A 26728-nucleotide genomic window follows, 5' to 3' on the forward strand; every position below is an offset into this window, starting at 1 on the left:
TGATATTAAAACATCTGACACGTTAAATAATTCAAAATAATATCTTAATATTACCTTGAAACGTGCGGTTCACTTTAATCATGGTCAAATATCTCAAAAATTAGCACACGGACCTATACATTATATTTCACCAATTTATAGACCATATGTTTATTTACGACTTTGAGACGTTTCATTAAAATCTACATTGTAGAAAAATTTCTATAAGCGAAAATGTTATAAAAGTTGTAATTTTCTCATAGACTCCCATTAAGAAAAATTGCGTGAGGTCCTTTTTCAAATCAGTCCAGCAAAAAATCAAGCACACGACCCTATCTTTTTTAATTGCTGAATTTTCTGAAGTTTTGAAAAATCAGGGTTTAATCAAATTCTACATTGTAGAAAAAATTTCGATCTAAACGTGCATATAAAATAGGTTCAATATATTCGAGGTTTTTATCTGTCTAAACACCGTCATGTAATTGATCTAAATTTTTTTAAACGTGTATGCTATATTTAGAATTTCCGACAATGAAGTGTAATGACATAATACCGCAATTATAGATAACGGATGTATATCGTGTTAATACGACTGAAATTCACAAATGGCGACTTATAAAAGTTTTTACGAAGGTGTGTATAACTTTACAATTTAAACCAGGTTTTCATAAATGAGATTGGCGTCTGTATATTTGTGTTCAATGCATTTTGTTACATCTTTATATTTTATTAACTTAATTACATGTACATTTTAGCAGATCGCAAAACAAAATTGCCGTTTCTTATCTTGTATACTTAAGGCGCTCACTTAATGTTGTAAAACAAATAGTGAATTTAATGTTTTATAAAATCATTTATTCTAATTCTAATCCTCCTAAAAATGGAAGTTAAATTCGCCCTTTACTTTTTGTTTGTAAAATTACACCAATCTTATCATGTCTCAACATTTGATTTACCCGTGTGCAAATATGACAGTGGTTCAAGTATTATTGTTTAAAACTATTTGATTCGTAAATGTTTTAGGCCTTTTTCATTAAGATTTATTGCAAGACAGCTTTTTTATGCTTATTTATACACTTTATGATATGTTAAATTAACATTTAGTCTAAATTTTAAACTGAAGTTCATTGATATCAGTAAATTCCAAAGTCTTGCAAATCTTATCATTTTAATCTTACGCTTAAATAGCTTTTGGCATAAGACCACAGTTAATTTTACTAATAATGTATATGTTCTATATAGACACTGGACACTAATGCAACTAAAATACCTAAACTCAACAGAACTATTCAATATTCAAGAGAAAAAAAATCAGCCAAAATAAACATGGGGTTGACCGGCTATTTTCCACCATTTTGAACCAAATCACATGCGTATGAAGAATACTCTCTAGATGGCCGCAAACAGGCAAACAGACCCTATCAAAAGTCACCTTGATGCATATTCGGACATTCTCATTCTGTCAAATTGTACATATACGTACTATTTCATATCTCCTCTATTAAATTATGCCAGTTATTGCAGGTCTTCCACTCAAAAATTATTTGGTAAATAACTGTGATCTTGTACCTGATTTTTCAGAAGCCCGACATTAAAAATGCTACATTTAGACTGACTAATATTTCTGTGAACCTCACGTTCCTAAGACTATTAAAATGACGATTAAAATGTGTTATTTTCATTTATGTTTACAAGATAAAGTTTATCGGGTACATTTTTACACTCTTTGATTGGCGTGAAATCAGTAATTTTACACACGCATATAATGGTTCAGAAACAATTACACATGTTTTGATAATGTACTTAAAGTTGTCAATAAGAAAAAGACAATGACGGAATAGCGCAATTTGTATTTGATTACACGACTGATTTTAGAGACCGGTATTAGTGACTCATTTCTTAAAAGCTTTTTGTTTCAGACTTTTGGACGTGAATGAACTTAGCCAGAGCAGCCAGAGTAGCTAGAACTAACCCTAACCCTAACACTAACCCCTAACTCTTCTGGCTACTCTGGCTGTTCTGGTTGCTCTGGCTAAATTCCCAAAAATGACTTTTGGTCGTTTTGATTTTTCTTGCATTCAATTTGATAGAAATGAGTAATGAATGAAGAAGTATGTATATAGACAATATTTACCTTTTCTTACATTATAATTTCAGAAGTTGATATGTGATCAATTCAATTCAGAAGAAAATGGCGTCAGGAGGAAGTTTTGATGAAGGTATATATACATTTACTCTTTTAATCCGGTTGTAAAATACTCGTATTTATTTTTAATAATAATGTTAAGTGAATATAGTGATAATTTACTTTAGTTAATATGTATTAACTCTACTTTCCAGATTTTATTTACATAAATTTAACCTAATTAGTTCATTTTGTTTATTTTTTAAGTTAACCATCGTATACCATTAACTTGTAATCTTAATTAAATACTATTGTACATAAATGCACTTTCTTCTTCTAAATTAATATAATAGGTTGTTTTAAATAATTGTCTTAATGAATTTTATTCGTCTTTCAATTCTTATGAAATGGTAAGTGAAGCGTTGCATATAAATATTTCTTCTGTTTGCTTGGTTGCAGTCTATGCTTCCAAAGGATCTTTTTATTTCTATTGTACAATCGCATATAACTTATCAAGTTTCAACACTTTATTTATCTGTGTTGAAATGTGACACCGGTACAAGGCATATTTACCAATTTATAGAGGTCTTATTCAGGGACTATAATTCATATTATAAAGTGTATTATGTTTGTATTAATTCAGTTGTTCTAACTGAGGGTATGACCAGTAAAAAGGGAAATTGCATCAACATAAAATAAGAAGTTAAGAGAATGAAAATAATTTTTTAGTTTGCAAATTCATTTAATGAGGTTAAAATTTCTGATAATTTTGGAGTACCAATTCAGAATTTAAAAGGATATTTGCATCATGTGCCAAGTAGCATGGTATTAACAGTCAATACCCATCCCCGCAAAATGTAAAACCCAAACTATAGCTATAGCTCCTATAGCGCTATATAGTTTTGAAACTTAGAATATATGGAGACAATAGTTTTATTCAGATACAGAATGAGTACGTTAACCGGGCCAATGATAACTGGCAAAGATACGTTTTACTAAATTCTGCTAGTGTGTATTTTCTGATTTAGCACTACCTATTTTTCATTCGACATGTTTGCATTATATCACGTTGCTCATTCTATGGTATATTATAAGATAATAGATCTGCCTGTCATGGAGTCTGTCTGTTTGCCGTCAGACACTATCAGAGAGGAATACATAAGTACCAAAAGTATAGGACCTGAATACCAAACATGCGTTGTGTCTGAAATTAATTGGGTCATAATCTCATAATGCCTTAAATTCACCGGCTACAACTGGAAAATTGCAATAATCCAGAATCTTTAAAACTCGGTCATATAATTATCACTACTTTTTCCAGATTCGATTGGGAAAATACATATAGTTATAAGGCCACTTGATCACATTTACACATCGATACTTCTTACACTTACATTATTAAATCGATGTTCAGTGTTCTGTCAACTGATCTTTGCTAGAAATTGGTAACCGGTATAATTAACTAACATAATTGATTATCGTATTGTAAACGTAAATACCTTTGAAATAATTTTTAGATGACTTTTACAAGAGGGTTCTGATGAGCAGCCAGAAAAGGTTTGTAAGTGACGCAGACCCTGTAGCTCTACTGGATGAGTTTCTTCAAAAAGAGTTTATCGATCACGATCTGTATAGAGATATTTCGGTACGTAAGGATGTACATGTATATGTTTTGAATGCTTAGTAAAGAGCTGACTATGTTCATAAATCTAAAAAGCATTCGACATAATTTTTTCGCCACCCTTTAACTGTCATTGTTAAGACATAACTTTGAAACACCTAATATCAGGTTCATTTAATTAGGGGGCATTTCGTTACCTCTAATGAACATAATGAACATTCCCAAATCAATCTGAGCCTGTTTTCATATTTCCTTTGTTGCACTATATTCTTCAAAAGGATCTTATACAATATATTAGTTTCAAACTATATTAAGGACGCTCGCTACAGTTTCGTTTTTTTTTTCTCAATAATAGATTTTGATGAAATGTTTTGTATTAAAAGATCATGTTATGATGTATTGAAAAATGAAATAAAAATACTAGGTCACCAGCTTTGTTTCAATTTAATTTGCCCCTAGATATGGTGCTATTTTAAACATTTTTCAAAATATCTGCAATCCTGAAATATATTTTAGTAAAGTACAATAATCAGCATAAATTTGATTATCAAAACATTTTTATAACGGAAAACAATATATCTATTTGAAACATGCTCAGAGAAATCAAAAGAACATGATTTTGTAAAGAAAGGAATACTTGTTCAGCAGACCCAAGGGCTATTTTTGCATATTTTTGTCAGTTTTAAGCTGGTACTTCAGCTATTTTATCTAGTTTCACATAATAGAATTTAATCAAACTCTGCACATAGCTTTGGTTATGTCTACCTAATCTAAAACAAACAAAAAATTGATAGGACACCATATTAGATTTCGCGTAAATCAAATTACAACGAGGTGGGGTGTAGCGGGCATTTTGGCACGAAATACTCTTACAGTGTTTGAGCAAATGACTTAGAAATGTATATATAAAATTATCAAACGGCAGATTTCTTAATAATCGGATTTAAAGGTGTTTCTGAAGCATTTTGATGGCATAGAACGATGAAAGTTTCCGCCTTTTTTTTTAACAAAACCTATAGTTTACGAATGTACGGTACGGGATTAGAAACATACGAACATACAATAATTTGCGAATTTTTGAAGTACGCGACATTAGATAATCACTTCCTGACATGCGCAGAAGACCGCACTAACACTGCAGTGAGCTACATCGAAACCAAATTGGCACGGTGTTGGGGTAAATATCGACCCGTCCGGAAAAACTGTAGCGAGTGCCTTTAAGTCATTTCAGTACTTACAGATGTATATATTCATAACTTTATCATGAGGTCAGGCGTTCTAACTGACCAGTCAGAGAGCTGCATTTTCAAGCACCTGCCAGTTTCCACTTGGGTAAAACAAAGCATTTTTTACAATGAACATGTAGTGACTTCAGGAATAAATAACATATTTTTTCAGAAGTCGAATTAGATTTTTGACTTCACATGCCCGAGACCATGCTACAAAGTACTAAACCTCAAAGTTTCACTGAATAATTATGTGGATATAATACCTTGTTTTAGTTTAAAGTTTGAGATTTTACACAAGGAGTCTATGATAAAGTCCGAGTAAAATGTAATCATTACCCAAGTGAAATTAGCATCATTCCGCAAAGTTTTGGACATGTTAAAATTATGAATAGTGTGCTAAGTTTTGGCTAAAATATATTATCATTAGGTTTTGATTTTTATCTTCAAAACTCTCATCAAATGTATTAAACAGACTTTATGTATAAACTTGCTGATGTGGAGCTATAATCACTATGTAACGCATTTGTTAATACATATTATATTAAACCTAACACACAATACTGTTTACAAAATAAATACATGTTTATTATCTGTTCACAAAGCTATTGTGTAGTATTTTTTTCATATCTTAGTGTGAAAACTGGGCATACTATATCTTTAAGTAAAAGTAATGAAATTTAAAAAAAAAATAAAAAAACAAATAAAGAAAAAACATTTGATTAATAACAAACTGTAGGACACGACAAACTACGAATATTTTTATTGTATATTAATGCCTCAATGATATTATGCTGTTCCGTCGGCACGAAAATGCAACAAAAAGGAGAAAACAAACTGTCTGTTAGTTACTGCTATGATATTAGTTGATCATCTTTGCATGAACTATGTTCAGAAGATATTCATTTTCTCGTTAATGCAAGAAGGTTCCAAATACTGATAATTAAAGAGTGTTATGTTACCTGTTTGCTTCAATGGGACGTAATATCTTCCATAGACGGATAATCTTTTGTGCGTGCTTTGTTAAATATTAAATGCACTCCATACATAATCACAGTTCGTAGCTTGTATGTTTGATAGAGTTTACTCTTTCGGTACATTTAACTGAGTATCAGGTTTATCAAACATTATTACACGACCTACAATTTAACCTAACTTTACAACATATCATAAAATAATTCAGTCAATAATCTGCGCGTTAGAACACGTTTATTTAAGGCGGAAGGAACTAATACTATGGGTTATATGTATTGCAATAGCTAATGTGTATAAAAATGTAAAAGTAACTTCAGAATCGGTAATAATCACGAGAAGTCCAACTATTAAAACAGTTAGTGAACACAGTTTAAAAAGGCATGACAAAATGAACTGCAAATTTCATTAAACTGAGTTTAAATAACGATTACGTCGTAAATAGGGGAACAAGAAAATATCATATTTAATTTATAATGTTTGTACAGCACTAAACGCAATATAAACGAAAAATACACACATTGTTCTACTTTACCTGTTTGCTTCACTAAGTATAGATCCAGAATGCCCTTAATATTGATAATTGAATGCCATTTATACGTGCACCGGTTACGAGCAAATGTAACAAATGAACTTTATTTCTTGGAATTAATGAATGACAGTCGATTAAGGTGTCATAATGATTGACAGCGGATGCTAATGTTTTCATGTGACACAGGAAGATACATATGTATTTAGTTTGTAAGTGTTATTTGTATAGATTTCGCACATTATTAAATCGTTTTGAAATTTAAATAAACAAAAGAGTAAGTCCATACACAACGTTTCTGAAGCTATCATTAAATCCACGTTGGCCTAGTTAGAACGCACTTTATTTCGAACTTACTTTTTTTGTCATGAGTTCGGTTCCCAGACCTGTATATTTAAAACTATATACAGTTTCATACTTTTAATAAGGTACAATGAAAATACTATAGATGTACAATAGAAGTTAGTTTATTCAGTTCCAACGTTTCCACCAATCAACTGAAATGTGTAATTACTGACAAAAATAACCACAATTACGTTGAAATACACACCCGAGCTCGAGTCCAAGTCTAGCTGAACATTTTCTCACCCTGTAATATTTGACGTCACTGGACAAAAAAAGAGTAAATATTATATTTTCTAGGCCGTGCTACATTGTCTTAAAGGGCATGAAAATGTTATCTCACTAACATTGTACGTCTTTATAGAGCAATCCCCTCTTATCTTAGACTTCCAGGTACGGATGCAATTCTAACTGATTTCATTTTCCATCGTAGGAGTTAGCACTTACATCACAAAAGAACAGAAAAATTATAGAGACTGTACGTACAAAGGGGAAAAACGGGTACAGACAATTCAAAGAATGTCTTAGAGAATCAGATCAAGGGCATCTTGTGGACCATTTAGAACGAAACGAGAAGGAAGTAAAACAGACAGCAAGAAAAAGTATGTAAACTTTGTATGAACATTTAACAAAATAAAAATCAAACGAATGTACTACAACACCTGGTACTTTCGCAGTATGACAGAAATAATGGCAAATTTGAACAGGTGTAGAACAACCGAGTAATGCATTGATATACATTTAATTCTTAAAAAACTCTACCCATTTCAAAATGTCACAGAAATACACTCAGGTTTTTAGTTAAATTCCAAGCTTCAGAAAACACACAGGGAACACATAACAAGTGATATCATTTAATATTGTCATACTTTGAATGTTTCATGAAGAAACAGAAATACAATTCACAATTATTTTTGTTTTTTGTTTTCTCGCAAAACATTGATATGATTATTTCAAGATATGTAACTCGTTTAACTCTTGTTTCGTATTTAAAGAACCCACACAAACGATTAAAAAGGTTTCTGATGAGGACATTGCCAAAATCGCAAATGCGATAGGCAAAAACTGGGAACTGCTTGCCCCTGCTCTAGGCTTAATCGATACAGAAGTTGATCATCTGAAAATGAATTATGATACAGTGGAACTATGTATATATCAAATGCTGATGACATGGAAAAAAAGAAGCGGGGAAGCTGCAACTTTACAAAACTTGTTATCAAAGATTCAGAGCATGCCGTCAGTAACAGTGAACATGGATTACATATACAATAATGGTACTTGTATTATATCCAGATAAAATGTATTATCGTCTTAGGTAGTTATGCTAAGGAATAACTAATTCATATTTTACAGAAAATGTTATGAAAAGAATCGCGGTTTAGCAGTTTTCAGTTGGACGTACCCTATGCAAATTCCAATTAATGCTTTATTCTTTGTTCTCTCTGCTTTACAATGTTTTAGGTGATCAAGTTCTGTATAGTCTTTACGTTTTTATGTTAATAATTACTGAATAAACAGAATAGTTCACTCACTGTGGATTTTGGCATCGCCTAGTATCTTTTTCCATGTTTGTTTAAAGTTTTAGCATAGACATATACACGAAAAACGTTGAACATCTTTTTGTCTAAAACTCTAATGCCCTGGCAGTAGATATTCAGCATGTACCATTGTGTAGCGTAGTAAAAGTCTTTATGTCTAAAACCCCAAGATCCAGAGCTTAGATATTTGTTATGTAGCATTGTGTAGAGATCTTCTACCCGTTTGAGCTAGGTAAGCGATAGAGAACCATCATTTATTTTACTTAATTAATTAATAATCGAGTTAGTATATTGTATGAAAATTGAAATAGAATTACAAATGTTTCTGTATTTGTACTGCCCACCTAATGAGAAATCTTTCTTCTTTTTGGGAGTTACATTTTCTTGATCTTACATTAGGTTTGTTTTCGGCTTCATGGTAAGATACTTTTTCAATAAATATGGTTTTAGTATGTTTTATTTTCAGAATATTAAGCGAAATTAAGATAAATATAACAATTTCAAAACTATATCTTGCTGTCCAGAACGTATGTGTAACCACAATCACGGCAGAGTAAATTGCAACGTGATGAATTTAAAAAATAGTAATTTGCAAACATACGTTTAAATGACAATGATGATTCATAAAATTATAGAAATATCAACCTTCTATTTTCTACTCTCTTATCATTGATGAAAGAAAATATTATCCCTATACCCTTTTGTGAAAATAAAATTCTTTTTGTTATAAAATATTGTGAGGTGATCTATTTTACAAAGGAAAGAATTATCTCTCTTCTTTACTTTTAATGTAAGATTATTTCTAAAAGAAATTACTGAATTGAAACTGATGATCATTAAAAACCATTAACTAAACAGATGAATGACGAGCCGCATGACTTCTGACCACTAGCATGATGTACGAAATTATTCAAAGGCAATTTAACAACTCTTTCATAGACTTCCTGGTCATTCTATACTGATAATCAGTTCTTAAATTCTGAAAGTTTGTGAAAGAATCTTTCTTATTAGTGTAGTAGCTAGTCTAAAAACACGTTTTGTATTTATTGCAGTGCCTGGTGCTTCACAACCTGCTTCGTATCAGAGGTATTTTTAATTTCTTTCTAAAAATATACGATATATTACTTAACTTGAATGAATTTACGCGAAATCATTCAAATAAAACAAAAAAGTAAATGTTGACATTTAAAAAATTTGTTGAAGTTTCACATTTTAAAGTGAGAAAATATCAGTATCAAATTTTTACTTTCTGAAAGGGTTCTTGCAGTTGTTTCAACAGAATTTACGATGACTTGTAATAGTTTAAAAATCGATGTGTTTAGTAATCTTATACATTTATTTAAATATATGTAAATTGTTATTACAGTATCAGAAATATTTTGCACAATCTTGTAGATCTAAATTCGTCGAAGACATGACTGTTGAAATTCCAGTGTCAGATAGTCAAGTCAAAGAAAACGAAAATAAACATAAACAAATAGAAGAACAATCTTGGATTTCTAATGCCATTGACGGAGTGAGTCCAGTCAAAGAACGACCAGAACGACAATTGCAAGAAGAAAGTTACAATAAATTGAAGACCATGAAAGCAGAAGATCAAATTGATGCTGTAGGAACACAACTATCAGAACCAAATGGAACAGAAGTAACACCATCGTACGAGAATTTAAATGTTAATTTCAATTCGAAAGCATCAGTGAGTGTCGAAAACCAACCGATACAGGTGACAGATAATTTCACTAATAAAATCCAAAGTGTAATAAGTGTATTGAGTAGTATGACAGAACCACCTACTACTCACATACCCGAAAAAGTAAACAAATCAAAACTGAACCAGAGAAGTAATCCATACACAAATCAAGGTGTACACTTTAGTAAAAACATTACGGTAGACCTCCCTGCAGAATCGAACGACGAAATATCGAAAAAGAAACTTGAAGAAAAGTTTAAACAGCCTCAATATATATCTCGTCGTAAGAGTACTCATGACGGAAGGCTTTTGATCCTTGAAAGAAATGACTTTGAATATATAAAGAGCAAATATAACACACAGAAACCAATGGAAGGTGGCTTTGGTTGTGTTTATATTTGTAAGTATGTTGTGAATCATAAAAATTCAAAATCCGCCTATATTGCTCAGAAAATATTTTACATGTAATTCATTGTCTCTTTTGGTTGATGTGGAAAACAGTTTAGGTACATACAGTTATCTTGTCTTTTCTGGGATCACGGAGTCCATTCATTTCTGAATAATAGGATTAAGCCCGTGCTGGTTGAGGGATGTCGCACATTTCATTACCTCTTGTGAACAGCTGCTATTATTTTACTTGGTTGCGTTTTATGCGTCCAAAGGATCTCCATATATACATTTTAGTACCATGTGGTGGCCGTAAAAGTCTCCATATTCTTGAACTCATTGTTGTTATAATTTCTGGTCCTTTGGAAGTATGGAGTCCTTCCAAAGTTTGTGAATGCTTGCGTTTTGTGATTCCAAACGATCTACTCATACATTTTGTTAATATTGATAATTTCAGTGGCAGTATTTTACCATTTCGATAACTTCTGATCAGTTCCATATCTATAATGATCCTGTATTTCATAAATTTGTAAAAAGAGTTTTATAATGTGCAATTTAAATCAATCATGAATTAAACAGTTGATTATGTTTTGAAAGCTACACGGAATTAACCCAGTTCATTTCATTAGTCCGTGTAACTAGTCCAAACAGATTTGCCTTTCTTTTATCGAGTATTTTGTAACACTGAACTACAAAATGCTAATAATTTTATAGCTTTGTGTATATATGCGGTTAAACAATCATTTCCTGTTCCCACGCGGCCTCTATATTTTCAGCTTGGATCTTTTTTGCAGTTATATGTGTTGTTTTGTATGTTCGTTTCACCACCCCTCTCCTGCCTAACGCATTCTTTTTTAAAAAGGGTATATTTTAGTCAATCTATCTGTTATACTCACCTGATGTGTCATTTCTTGGGTGATTGTTCTCACATTGGGCAATTCTGGTTGCGTTTGGTAGCCTCACAATGCTTTTTACATATTATAATAACATAATAAACATTTTCAGCTAAAGAGAAGATACCACCTCTTGATATTAAAGTGGCAATAAAAGAAATAGAATGTAGTAACGAAAAAAGTAAACATTACGAGAGGTCCATCAGCAATGTAAGTAAAAGTTTGTTTCATAAATAATGTATTTTCTTTTGTCATTTAATTCCTTTTGTTTTATTTCTTCTAAAAATGGTGTTAACAGTTCTTCTCGCTACACTTGTTCGAATATTATTTTAAGAAGTTTTATCTTAACTAAAAATTGATCATGTCATATTGCCTTATCGTTCGATTGTTCTCTGAATCTACAGACAAAAACATAATGATAGATTTGAGAGGCAAAAACACAAAATTGTGGAATGAGTCATTTCGTTATATCTTTTAATAGATGACAGTTGGATAGATTACACAATTACACATAAATCACACTTTCCCTGTTTTCTTTGCTGATTGCAATTCACAGATGATGAGGATTTATTTTTTTCCAGTATTTTGACCAAAGCATTTGTATGTGTGCGTGTGTGTAAAACACCAGCGAAGTTCTACCGTTGAAATTTAAACATATTGCGCCAAAATATAGTTGACTAATAGTCAATAGTCTGATTAAAATCATTTCCAATTAACGCTACGCATTTGATCTGAAGACAGGATATTAAGACTCACGTTGACCAAATAGAGCCTTGCTTTCAACATTTTGAAAGTGAAAGTAGAAGTTTAAAAAAAAATCTGTATTTAACCTGGAATTCCAGTTTTCAATATGTAATTATCACCTACAGGTATACAAGTCTAATAAGAAAGCTTAAAGAAACACATGAGAATTAGTTGTTTATTTTCTCTTCAAAATTTAAAAGCTTTTGTAAGGAGTACCGGAGGTAAACTGCCTCAATTATAAAGCTTTATATTTAATCATCGATAAGTGCGTCTTCATCTGGGTGTACTGGTCAAAAATGCAGGAAAATATTTATTTCCGCGGCGGCCCAGGTTCGATTCAAGACTCGGGTGTGATTTATTTTTATTTCACATTTCTTAAAGATAGAAACAAAATCTCATATTCATAATATAATGACACTGTTATTCTAAAGAAGAATTATTTTAGCCAAAATTTGAGTCAAGTGTTGAAACGAATCTTCTAACTGGTTCATATAAAAATAGATTGGTGGAAATAAATTTAAAAATATTGGAAATCCGATTATACAGAAAGACGAATTTGAATAGGCTGTCATTAGATCTAACTTTTAGTGTCGGTCCGTAAATTTGAATCCTGCAATTACCTGAATAGTATTCAAGCTAGGTTCATAAAACTATATGTATAGAGGGCAATGTGTAGATAAAGCAAGATATATGGCTGAATTATAAGGAAGTTCGAGAACTTTAGTCAGACTGACATACTTAAAGTAATAAAAATAATTAAAATAATTAAAGAAACAAGTTGATGTTGTAACAACTATATCGAATGTTGAAGTAGCTTGATACTTCCATTTTGTACATCAACTGTTAAATGTATCTTGAAATAACCAAGAATATTTATCACTTTACAGGAGAAACTTGCGTCTCGGATAATGCATTTTGCCATAGTTCCGCTGCTAGCAATGGGATGTGACAAGGATAAAGGGTATGATTTAAATAAAATCACTTTTTTTATAAATAATGTACATTTATCTAGGTGTTTGAAGATGCAATGTCCATAGAATAGCTTCGAAACAATTATTTAAGTATAACAGACGTTGGTCGAATTGACTTTTGTCTATAATCACTAACATTAGGCAAGAAAGAAGAAATCTCAATGTTTCAGCAATTAAAGCTACCGTTTGATAAAAAGAATAATACATTCGTTTCTTTCTATGTTGCATTGAATAAAAATGACAAAATGAACGGCAGATCTACACAATATATCATCTTATTCAAATCGTTTAGTAAGTTAAGTATGAACATAAACTTTCATGTAATATATTTTATTATGTTTCTGGCTGATAACTCAAGAATGCGTGGGCATAGGATCATGAAAGTTGAAAGAGACGTTGCTCATGATCTGCAAATAATCTCTATTGATTTTTAGGTCAGTAGGTCAAGGGTCAAGTTCACAATGACACGGAACAGTTAACCCGTTTCTGGATGATAACTTAAGAACGCTTGGGTCTAAAATTATGAATGTTGATAGAGAGGTTGATCATGACCAGTAAATGACAACTGAAAGTTAAACGTTTGAGTACCTACACTAAATAGTGTTTTGCATTGCTCAGGTCTTTAATATAATGTAGGGGATATTAGCTATAGAAATGTTTCCAGAGATAAATCCTTTACACGTTTCATGTGGAATACATTGACTTTTTATGCGTAACATTTTTAAAAGATGTACCCTATCGCTTAGACGCATTCTTATAATTTTTGTTATTTGTCATATGTCTTCCGATACCAATGTTATTTAGTATACTTCACTTTTTGAGCTCATGCAACGTCTATTTCAACAACCGATGTAAATAGATGCCTACATCTATTCTAAGGGTTTTATGTTTTCAGAAAATACGCCAAGGTGATAATACTAGGCACAAGATTTGAAAGTGACGCGATTCTATAATCTAAAAGCAATTTATGTAGATTATGAACACTCAGCATTCTTATAAAACAAACTCAGCTGTACCGTACAACAAACAGTTTATTTTTTTAATTTTCAGAATATATTGGTTTCTTTTACCTTGTCTTGAAAAGGGGGATTTGAGCACATTGATTGCAAATGACACTAGACGTATTGATGGTCATTCAATGGAAGATACAGAGTTAACTCGCCAAAGAAGACTCAGAATCATTTACCATATCAGTGCAGCAATAGACTTTCTCCACACTGAAATTGAAAATTTTAGGTAAAATAATTATTGTTAAAGGTGGTAAGTCACATAAAACATATTTATATTTACATCTTAACATATTTATGAACTACGTATATGGTTTGTTTTGTAAAGAGCTTCTGTCTTCAGCAGCATCATATTCTAAAAAATAACTGTTGCAAGAATTAATAATTAAAGGATTTTTGTGTATTTTTAATGACATGAGTTAAGCTGAAAAGTCTTGTTATCATTTATCATTGCCTTGCCGGTATTTTGAAGGGGCAGAATAATTCATTTAGATGTCAAAACACCCAACGTCGTTCTTGACCCGTTTTACAATGCAAGGCTTACAGACTTTGGAGTTGCAAGAGAAACAACTGGAAATGATACCTCAATCAGAATGACGCTACAAACCGCTATTCCTACAACAAAAGGATACTTTGACCCACCAGCACACAGTAAACTTCGGAAGTACTTCGACTATTTCAATATAGGTGTAGGTATGTAGAGTTCAATACAGTTGGAAAGTACGCCCAGTCGGTTACCTTTTACTAATTACTAGTGTTTAAGACGGGTGTAAACACGGAAAGTTTTCATGCAGTTAAAAAGTACTTATTGCTTCTGTCATTTCTGTCCAATATAAAATATGAAAAAATCATATTGACATTTTGGTATTATTTTTTGCAGTAATAAGAGAGTTGTTGACCGGGAAACCTCCATATTTCCAAGACCCAGGCGACCCGAAAGAAATGTTTCTCAAAAACATGGAAACGTATATGTTGGAGGAAATTTACATTCAGGTTTATTTAGCTTATACAGGCATTTTTTTTTGTTTTCATAATACACTACATCATATTGTAAATGACATTCATTTCTGTTTTGTTTTATAATGTCTTTCTTTATCAAATTTTTGGACAGTTAAATGCGTTGAAACGTAATGTTCGATACTAGGTTTATTCAAAGAAAATGAAACCATTGTCGAGCGCTACTATTAATTAATTTCCAAATCGTCATTGGGAATGTAAAATGACTCTTTTAGCTCATCTGAGCTCGAAGTGCTTTGATAGTTGGATGTCCGTCCGTCGTCCAAAATATGTAAAACATTGAGAATATTCTTTTCTGAAATGCTGGCACTATTTAAAATACTTTCTCTATTTGAAGTCTTTCTTGGAGTTCCATATAAATTTACACACTTGGTGCTTTTGTGACCTTCTATCACATTTTTAAGTCCCCGCTCACATTACCTTACCCCCAACATTTTTTTTCGACTTTCACTTTGTCGTGTTTCTTGATATTAATTGCCTCTTAGTATCACGTCATCTACACCACTCGTGCCAACATTACACCCCTAAATTACACACCGTCCGATAATTTCGTTAAATTTTGGGTTATTGTGATTCTTGATATCGTATTTTACTATCATTACCCTTGCCGCGCACATTCTCCTATAAAACCCCATGCGGTTACCCACCACCCTAACCAAAAATGGAAATATTTCTTGATATTGTCCCATAGTACCCTGTTGCCCCAGAACCATATTTAGTAGAAACTTTTGAACATTTGCTTGTCTAAAAACACTGGCCCATTTGAGAAAGAAAACCGTGAAACTGAAGTAGTAAGCGAATAATGCCAACATGGCCTTCGTGTTCTTTTAAAATTTGTGTTCATAATTTCAAAGTTGGTAATTAGGCCGGTTATATTACTTGAAATAAAGTCAAAATCTTAAACTAATTCCAACATCAAGTTTAATTGACGATTTATAAAATTTAGTTACTTATGCAATACAGGAAAAAAGTCCTAAAAATCACGCCAACCTCTGAAAAATTTGGTAATATATGTTTACCTTTTTAATCAAATAAAGTGTTGCAAATATATCAAAAATTAAATCAATTAAGCGAAATATTAGTGTCATTTCTTTAGCCACATGTATGTATTACATAAATTAAATAAAGCAGTTCAAGAAGTATTTTATAAATAAGTGCCATAACTGTTTCTGAGTCTCGAGCAAATATTAAAGTACCAAACCCATCTGCAGTAAGATTGTGAATACATTTTTGTTTTACAAATCCCCTACGAATGTTTGGTATTTTGTTTCTGACTTTGAGAAACAAATGTTTGTTGTTCAATCCCTTTAACTGCAATTTCCACGAGTTTGTTTTAGAAATATGTATATATAAATTTAGTTACAAAGTTTGTAAAAAATACTGAATGCAGCTTACCAAAAGTTGCTACCAATTTCACAATAACTTTTTATCTGATATTCAAAGCAAACATTTATGCTATTGTAAACCAGTAGTAGAACAATACAGCATATGGTCCACAATAATGGCCACAATACACTGACTGTATATGAAGTTCCAGTTGCAATATCTCCATAATGTGTCATAATTGTTTTCTCTGAGTTTCATTTTTTACATACCACTTATTCTATATAAAAAAATATGTTAAAATTAGTTCAAACCCGAAAGTTAAATTGACCAGCCTAATTATGTTTATAGTATATAATGATTCAAAAAGGATTTATATAAATTTTCAGGGAGACATTTGGAACGACAAGGATGATCTATGTGAACCAGCAAAAAGAATGCTGATTTTATCACAGCAATGTTTTGACAGTGCTAAAAACAGTGAAGAAACCAAAGATAAAAAGTTGACTTCGACGAAGATTTTGAATAAAATGGAGGTAAGCTTATATTAAGATTTCACTTGTATGACATCTTGCAGTTGCATTGAATTGAGCTTTTACCCGTCGAACATGTATCTGATGTAATCACTTCTAAAACTGTACCAAGAAACATCATGTAGACACTGCAACTGAAAATATAAACTTCAAATATGCATTATCTTTTTTAGATATGTGTGTAGCTAACTGCATCAAAGTACACAGTCTGTGAAAATCATTTAGATATCATTTTCTGAAAAAAGAGCTTTTTGAGCTGAAAAAATGATCCTAGGTAAAATATTTGGAAACAAGATGGCCAAGATGGATCACTCACCTGAGAAACACACAATAACAGTGTAGACATATTTGACCTAGTGATTTCATGGAAACAAATATTCTGACAAATTTTCATTAAGATTGGACCAAAAATGTAGTATCTAAAGTGTTAACAAGTATTTCTTTTCAATTTGACCTAGTGGCCTGGTTTGTGAGCCAAGATAACCTATATTCAAACTTGACCTAGATTTCATCAAGGCAATCATTCTTACCAAATTTCATGAACTTCAATTTAAAAATACAGCCTCTATCACATACAAAACGTTTTTCTTGGATTTGTCCTAGCGACCTATTTTTTGACCCCAGATGACCCATATTCAAACTTTGCCTTTACTTTATCAAGGCTATCATTCTAACCAAATTTCATGAAGATCAATTGAAAAATACAGTCTCTATTGCATACACAAAGTTTTTCTTTGATTTGACCTAGTGACCGAGTTTTTGACAACAGATGACCCATATTCTAACGCGACCTAGATTTGATCAAGGCAATCATTTTGACCAAAATTCATCAAGGGCAATTTGAAAATACAGCCTCTATCCCATACACAAGGTTTTTCTTTGATTTGACCTAGTGACCTAGTTTTTGACTCATTTTCAAACTTGGCCAGGATTTCATCAACGTATTTATTTTAACAAAATGTCATGAAGATCGGTTGAAAAAAATACAGCCTCTATCGCATACACAAGGTTTGTCTTTGATTTGACCTAGTGACCTTGTTATTGACCCCAGATGACCCATTTTCAAGCTTGGCCAGATTTCATCAAGATAATCATTCTGGCCAAAATTCATGAAGATCAATTTTAAAATACAGCCATCTATCGCATACACAAAGATTTTCTTTGATTTGACCTAGTGACCTAGCTTTCAACCTCAGATAACCAATTTTCGAACTTGATTTAGATTTTATCAAGGCAATCATTCTCACCAAAATTCATGAAGATCAAATGTAAAATACAGCCTCTATCGCATACACAATGTTTTTCTATGATTTGCCCTAATGACCTAGTTTTTGACCTCAGATGACCCATTTTCAAACTTGGCCTAGATTTCATCAAGGTAATAAAATTTCATGAAGATCAGTTGAAAAATACAGCCTCTATCGCATACACAAGGTTTTTCTTTGATTTGACCTAGTGACCTAGTTTTTGAACACAGATGACCCATTTTCAAAGTTAGCCTAGGTTTTATCAAGATAATCATTCTGACCAAAATTTACGAAGATAAATTGAAAAATACATCCTCTATCGTATACACAAGGTTTTTCTTTGATTTGACCTAGTGACCTAATTTTTGACCCAGGATGATCCATTTTTAAACATGGCCTAGATTTTATCAAGGTTATCATTCTGACCAAATTTCATGAAGATCAGTTGAAAAACACAGCCTCTATCGCATCCACAAACTAAATGTAGACAGACGACAGACAGATGACAGATGACAGACGACGGACGCCGGACATCAAGCGATCACAATAACTCACCTGAGCATTGCTAACCTGCTAAAAATGGAGACAACTCCGATTAACTTTTATTGTAGAGTTAGGTGGCTATGTACATAGTATCTCATGCAAACCATGCACGTTTTACCTCTATGCACGGAAAATCACGCATGACTACTGTAATGGTTCGCACTTTGAAAAGAAAAATCATTTACTGCCCTGGGGATAATAAAATATTAAAACCCACAGAATTTCACAATGTAAAATAATAATAATGTTGAGAAAGCTATTGCTGGAAAGAGAACGATCTCAGTGTAGAGACTTACCCTAAGCCCTCTTTACACAAGGGAAACAATCTGTTAATAGAGTGAAATTGCTGGGTGAACACGTTTGACAATCATAATCCTGTCCATGTTATACCAGTACAATAAGAAAGTAAGCTATCTATGTTACTTGCTATACAAGATAACACGTTCATGCATCTAACAGTCCTGAAATTGTTTTCTTTGATTTTCTCATATTTCTAGATATTTTCCCATACTTGGCCGCAGATATACGGGTAGCAGAGATCATTCTCTTTTCAGCAATAGCTTTCTCAACAAATTTTACCTTGTGAAATTCCATGCGTTTTAAGATTTACAAAAAATAATCTGTTTTTTGACAAAATTCACCACAAAAATGTCGCACTTTCCCCAAGGGCATTAAATAATTTGATCTTTACATAGGTTTCTTTTCAAAGTGCTTATCTTTACAGCAATTGCTTCTAATTATGCGTGATTTTTTCGTGCCTAGAGGTAAAAAGTGCATGCTTTTTTTGAGAAACTTTGTACATAGCCACCTAAGCCTACAATAAAGTTGTAGAGGAATTGTCTCCTTTTTTTCCAAATTGTTTACTCAGGATAATTTTTTTTCAGCTCGAATAACAGTAAGCTGCATATATGCCTAAAATAGATAGTGCCCATTTGAAGTTTGAATTTTTAGTTACAATACCTACTCCGTGCGTCAAAGCATGGAAAGATATTTAAAAGTATGAGAAGATCAAAGAAAACAATTTCAGGACTGTATGATGCACGACCGTGTTATCCAGTAGAGCAGGTAAGATAGATAATTTACTTTTCCATTGCACTAATATAGCATGGACAGGATTAACAAACGGTGTTCACTCAACAATTTCACTCTATGACAAATTGTTTCCCTTGTGTAAAGAGGGCTTAAGGTTAGTCTCTACATAATGTGAAACACAGTTGGAGTAAGAACATCACATTGATTATATGTTTATAACATGGAAGCAATAATGTATTTTTCTGTTATCCATTAAGCGTCCCACCGTGCAGTCAAAACGTTGACTTCTGATAGTCTTTTGATTCTTTACCTATAGAGGAATGAAAAGGAACTAGATATACCAGTATGCTAGCGAACACCTCGGTGAAAGTTTCTGCTGCCAACTTACTTTAAAATTTGTTACAATAATCCATCTCAAGTTTTGCTCAGGCAGAGGTATCTTCACATTTCTATGCTACTGGAATATTTCTAGAGACACTTCTGCAACTTGCAGAAGTAGACAGAGTGAAGCAAAAAGGACCGCTTTGTCCCACTGATGACCCGGGCGTCTAAATGAAAATTTGCAGATACTGCAAGGCGCTGTGGGAATGGTTATTGCTGCTTCGTTGTTTTAATGTTTACTTATAGAAAAAAACTGTTCTCAATGGATTGGTAAAACGGCGATCACATCAAAAACTGATCGTGCTTAGTTATTCACCGGTTAAAACAGAATAGTTGACCCTTACCCTGCTAATTGTTATAATGAACATGTCCATCTTTCAATTTGGACAGTACCATTTACTGTTAAATGGGGTGCACACCAAAAAGATACCGACAGAATGGTGAACAGTGCAGACCATGATCAGACTGCACAGATGTGCAGGCTGATCATAATCTTCACTGGTTACTAAGACAGAATAAATCGTGTTCAGAAGCACAAATTAGAATATTTTACGGCTAAGTATGTATGAAATATATGCATTCATAAGATATGCCAAATAAAAAGAAACCAGATGCCGGTAACTGGAGGCTGTTTATAAATGACATACAGGAAATCTATGGATTGTGCCATGCGAGGCAGAATTGCGTTAAAACAATGCGCCGGATAAGTCTTTTTTATCAATGCAGTAATTCGTATGACACGAAAAAAAGTAAAAGGGAATTTAACATGTTCAGGAAAAGTCTCTTAAATCAAGTGGTATATGTTAGACTAATATTGGAAACGACACCGCACTTTAATGTTACAATTGTAGCCACATTTACAACATGATGTATATGAAAGTAAAATCCTTCAAGTGTCTTAAGTAAAAAACACAAAAACAATCAGACTATCACAAAGGGCATATTTTGAATAAGTAACTGTGAACCCCACTCAAAATTACAAAATCTGTTCATCATTTTCATGCAATTAGCATAATTAGACAGAAAACTGTGGCTTAGCGCACCATAAGAACAAGGGTATCAATAACAATAACTAAATTATATTGTCTATGAATAAACACTTGGAAGTTTAAACCCCTCAGTCTGAAACAAGTGTGTACGAAAACTGCCATAAAATATACTTATATAATAATAAAACTAATATATTTCATATCAGAACATAAATTTACTCATCAGAATCTTCGGACCCTATCTCCGTTCCTTTGTCCGTTCGTGTCTTTCTTCACCCATGCATTCATGCATTAACCATTATTCACAACAGATTTTATACCTAATAAGGAATCAGTATTATTATTAGTATTAGTGAAAAGCGTTTGATCAAACAACATTCCGAATAAGTTAGTACTATATTTTTAACTTTTCGAAGCTTGTTTTACTAGCTGTCTGATTACTTTCAGGATGTTGTGAACCATTTCTGTGACGGACATGCATGGGAACGCTCAACAGACAAAGCTGATGATAACTGCGAGATGTGTCTAGTTAATTCCTCAGGTGAATGAAGAATTTCTGTTACAACATAAGGCATGATAGCTACTTTTGACATGTTAAACCCCTCAGCTTATTATCACTTCGCTGTCAAATGAAAACAACCATCGTCATTTGTAGCTATTTTTGTTTTATTTAATATTCTCAATTTTCAGTAATAGGTCTGTTTGTGAAAATTCAACTACATTTTCTGTTGTATGTACGATTCGACTGAGGTGCTTCAAGCGTCTGTACTTTATTTGACGTGACTAACTAAAATATTGAAATACTTAATTGAAACATTACAATGTCCAAATACAAATCAATACTTGAAATAGAAAATAGTTTTTATATATAAACGAGAAACAAGATGACACAAAGATGTAAAATACAAATCATCCGTCTTTAGATGCAAAATATATAAATATATATATTGTATATTATCATAGCAATCGAATACAAGTGTCCGAGTATTACAACATTTGACATGCCGTACTGTCAAGTGTACTGCTATGAGTGATGCAATGCGTTTAGAGTCAGAGGAGTCTTTTACTACGGTTTCAGGATACCTGATAATATGAACTGCTGTCTCGTCTGTTTTCACTTTCAGTCACTTAAAAATGTAATGATTAAACAGTCGCTCTTGTAAATAAGTAGCTCGTTTTACCGGTCTTCTCTCCCTTTCTAAGGATAATAGCTCGTTGTATCTCATTAAATTAATGTATAGTTCATCTAGAGAAAATGTATAAAAGGCTCCTTTAGATAGTGTTTTACTGTCTTCATGGTATATGTATCAACGTGCGGGTAAATGTTACTTCTGAATGGTTGAAGATATTTTGGAAGATATTGACATTAACATTCTATAAGTAGTACTGTATGCTTCAAAATTTTACAATTTTATTGCAGTTGAAAAAGATCTACTTTCGCATGCAAACTGCCAATGTCCGCTTAAGGTATGTGTATCCTGTATGAGGAACTCATATCTGAACCCGCTTCGTTGCCACACGTGCTTTCAGGAAATTGAACCAATTATAGGTAAGAGCAGGAGAGTGTTTTGTCGATGACTGTGGTATTGACTAATGAATTAATATTTTAAAACTTGTGTACAATTTTCTTTTATTTATCAGATAATACCCAGTTATTTTGCGTAAAGTTTGTCTTTTTCTTTATATTATGTACTATTTTCTCAATTCAGCGATGGTATCACTATAGGTCACTCTATCTTACTTTAATTGAAACTACTTGTTGTCATAATAAATAAATATTCTTTGGTAATGGCCGATAGGTTCAAAATGGGGAGCAGTGCTCGTAGCTGGACGATATGACAACGATAGTGAATTCTCCAAGTCGTGCTCGAAAGATATTGCCGACGTTGAGAAAGTGATCATATCGAGATGCCCCTTGGTTATAGGCATTAGGTAAGTATTGTATCATAACATTAAGCAAGGTTTATCATAAACATTGTGGTCGTATAGAAATGATATGTGAAGCATAATTAATAAACACGTGTTTTCGTAATGGTCCGAGTTCGACGCTTTGTAACAGTACCTTTTTATGGACAAATATTCGTCTCTCTTGATATACAGATTACAGTTGTTGAACACTTTCCTTTGCAGAAAAACGCACACCAGTAAATGAGTACTAACTGTTTTCTTTCATTATTTTCCACAGAAAGCAATATCAATTTTCGAGTAATACATTTATATATTTTTACCAATTACAGAAAACCTTATGTAAGAACGATAACACACAGCATAAGCATATCTTTAGAGCAAGACGAAGATTTCACCTCAAGAGTACAAAGTGCGTTCAACGACCTGAAACAAAATGGCGTGAGGACCATTTTCTTTTACTTCTCCGGGCGCTTTTCGAAAGCGGATGACGGATTCGTGATGCAAACAAAATGTGTAGATAGGAATACATCAACTGAAGAACAGCAGTATGCTAGCAAATACCTGCTTATGTCTGAATTCAAAGAAATGCTGCGATCATTTTCAGAGAAAAGCAGTGATCCAACAGCTAACGAAATGGATAAGAATTTCATAATTGTACTAGACTGCGCTGAAGCGCCTATACTTGGGTTTAATGACTTGGAGTCTGACACAGAAATGTATAGGAGGATTGTGCAGCTGAATGCTTGTGGACCAAATCAGACGATTGTTCGAGAATCAGATGGAAGTATATTCAAGCAGTTTTTCATACAGGGACTGACAATGAAAGCAACAAAAAAGACTTGCCATTTGGAGAAGTATGAACGATGTGACATTTGTCCCATTAAGGTGGATGATTTCATCACAATCGGTAGCCTTAATACCTACATAACTAGACATATGGAAGCATATTACAAACATCTCGATAGGGAACCAGCTGTTCCAGTCCAGTATACACCAAAAGATGCAAAAATAGCTTATGTAGTGGATACATCAGCTGAACTCAATTTCATTTTGACATTCGGTGGAATGCAAAAGGATTGCTCAATAGCCTGTCATTTTTTCAACGAGATTAGCCAACTGAAGGAGGTCCTATTTGATAAATTCGTGGGTATGGATACACTGTTTGTTATTTTTTCAATTCTGTTGCAAAGAAAGACTGAGGATTCATTTATGAAAATTCTGAACTAGAGTGAGTGTTTGAATAAGAAACTTTAAAATTATTGAAAACAGCAGTGTCCATTTTTGAATAGCTATAGGTGTTTGCCTTTTATGAAAAATACTTTCCTTAGACCAGGCTCTTGGTAGTTTCATTAGGTGTTTCGTTTACGGAATACTAGTGATAATGTTTTCAAAATATGTAAATGATTGCTTCTTCAGAAACACACAAAATACAGTTTCTTTGCATTAAACAAACCGCGTCACCTTATTCAATTTGGCATGATACTGATTTATTCTGCGAAGGTAAGTCTAATTAGGGTTTTATTATATGTTCTGAAATAATGTTAATTTTATTGGCCGAAACTGCGTATCATCTTTAAAAATATATTCTTGTTTAATGGTTAGTGGGTTTTCACCCCATTAAACATGACTTTCTAAAAATAGAATGGAAGTTAGTATTTGTTACTTTCAATAAAATCTGTAAAAAGATCCTTTGGAAGCAAAGAATGCAACCAAGAAGAATAAAAGCAGACTCGGTTTGATTGAGTCTGTTCATGCGAGGTAACAAAATGTGTAACACCTCTTACGACCCCCTCCCCTAGCACCGGATAAAGCGAAACTCTATTATACATTTTGAATGGACTATATGATCCCAAAGGACTAGAAAATATACTAACACTGAATCCAAGTACGGGATTCAAACATAACATACGTTGCAACAAATATTTGTTACTAATTCATAAGCCTGAACCCATATAATAAATACCTCGGTCAATATTGCCCTCTTCCGGTGAATATCACATCATATCTAATGGCTCAAGTGTCAATAATTGTATAATGTATTTTTCAAGTGAGTACATTTTTCGAGAAAGGAAAATAGCACCAACTATTTACATTTTGTCGTCTGATATTGCAATGATTACTGTTTTATCTTTAGAAATATACTAGTATTTCATTTGGTTAAAAGTCCACATTATAAGTTTTCTTAAAAAATGGAATTATTTTTTTCAGATAAAATGAATGTGGACAAAGAAAAAGGGACAGAACTGCAATTGAGCGCTGGCGGCTATCGAGATATTCTTCAAATTATCATAAAAACCGGACCAAAAGAAACACACAAGCTGAAACTCAATAGCCTGGAGCAAATAATGTCAGCCTGGAACGGAAAAAGAGAATTATTTGTGGAAATGAGAGATATTCAAACGATATCGGACGGAATGGTCGGTGTGTTTAGAGAAACTAAAACACTATTATCTTTTTTACAACAATACGAAAAGGTATGGATTTGATAACCTCAATAGAAACTTTCTTTATCTTTTTAATTAAAATAAAATAGAAAATATAATGCTATACACTTATTGAATGACTTAGCTATTGACCGAACAGCCATTGAATAAGTGACTGGAATACACACTCAATGACTTTAAAACGTCTTATCCATATATGGAAATGATTTCATACTGATTTTTCACCTACTATTATTCATTTAATCTGATCCAGTTTTGTGATACTAGAAGCGTGACCGTCTTCCCACCTGTGCACTTATTTCACATTGCAAAAGTTCCCGACTTAAATTGAATGTAATCATTACTGACATTTATACTTGCCAAAAAAATGGAATTTCTCAGTCTTTTTAAACGCTATAACGCTACAATATTGAGCATCGTCCAGTTATTTCGGTGTAGTAGTGTCACCGAAAGTAAACATGATTCTGGTTTTGTCACCTCCACATGAACGCTTTAGATACTATAAATTTGAAAGTATCATATTAAAAACTATTGAATATTAAATAACCATTAAGACCGGTTGAAAAGGTATGCCTTTATTTCCTGAGGTAGGTAAGAAAGGTACGGTTTGAACAGGCCAGAAAAGCAATTTTATGCCCATGATCGTAGAACATTATGTTGTTTTAGCGGTATGATGAATGCATTATGCATTCTTAGCATCCGAAATGTTTCGCCAATGTGTCTGTTGCACACTTAATGTGTGATTCTAGATACAGCTTTTTCATCACATATAAAACATTGTACCAGCTGATTCTGAAACTATTTTCTTCTCCAGGAAGAACAAGCGAAACGTACTATCTACAGGATGGATGTAGACAGTTTTCGCCAGCTGAAATCTCCCGAATTACTGCAGTTGAAAAAGGGTGTACTGGCACTACCGAAAGAGGAACTTGTACGACTTACTACATATTATTTATAAGCTAGAACATATTATTAAACACTCAGATAAATTTCATAAGAAGGTTATAGTTATATATATATGTATATACAAAACTAAGTAAATATACTATGCTGTTTACAGTCATTGTTTTCTATGACTTTTGCTACATGTTTTGTTTTCATTTTTTTCAGAAGCTCGCCGAATTACATATCATATTGCCAAGCATGACGGACGAGACAGGTTCCAGACGTCATAGGGATGATTTTGTCTGTTTTAAAATTGAAAAAAAGTCAAGCGTCGGAAACTGCTAGCGTGGAGTTTATGTCGAACGGTAAAAGTTAAATCAGATCTCTTGAAAAGTAATGAAA

The 26728-nt window shown here is 32.6% G+C and overlaps 1 protein-coding gene across 2 annotated transcripts in view; it reads left to right on the forward strand.

Annotated features, from left to right (window-relative positions):
* LOC128550230 (uncharacterized) overlaps positions 1–26728 on the forward strand; it is a 31869-nt gene that overhangs the window by 2341 nt on the left and 2800 nt on the right. Inside the window, exons 1-20 of one of the 2 annotated variants that reach the window (XM_053528836.1) lie at positions 500–612; positions 2137–2198; positions 3622–3749; positions 7228–7396; positions 7790–8068; positions 9385–9418; positions 9728–10422; positions 11415–11512; positions 12934–13007; positions 14068–14253; positions 14497–14717; positions 14905–15017; positions 16754–16900; positions 21537–21630; positions 22510–22638; positions 22889–23021; positions 23327–24144; positions 25206–25471; positions 26256–26372; positions 26552–26691. In XM_053528836.1, coding sequence (XP_053384811.1) covers positions 2171–2198; positions 3622–3749; positions 7228–7396; positions 7790–8068; positions 9385–9418; positions 9728–10422; positions 11415–11512; positions 12934–13007; positions 14068–14253; positions 14497–14717; positions 14905–15017; positions 16754–16900; positions 21537–21630; positions 22510–22638; positions 22889–23021; positions 23327–24144; positions 25206–25471; positions 26256–26372; positions 26552–26671 — 3849 coding nt within the window. In that variant the 5' untranslated portion in view covers positions 500–612; positions 2137–2170 and the 3' untranslated portion in view covers positions 26672–26691. Of the gene's footprint in view, positions 1–499; positions 613–2136; positions 2199–3621; positions 3750–7227; positions 7397–7789; positions 8069–9384; positions 9419–9727; positions 10423–11414; positions 11513–12933; positions 13008–14067; positions 14254–14496; positions 14718–14904; positions 15018–16753; positions 16901–21536; positions 21631–22509; positions 22639–22888; positions 23022–23326; positions 24145–25205; positions 25472–26255; positions 26373–26551; positions 26692–26728 lie in introns of those variants that run through there. The other variant, XM_053528837.1, reaches the window with a different exon arrangement.

This window comes from Mercenaria mercenaria, chromosome 17, assembly GCF_021730395.1.
Source record: "Mercenaria mercenaria strain notata chromosome 17, MADL_Memer_1, whole genome shotgun sequence".
Classification (NCBI taxonomy): Eukaryota; Metazoa; Mollusca; class Bivalvia; order Venerida; family Veneridae; genus Mercenaria; species Mercenaria mercenaria.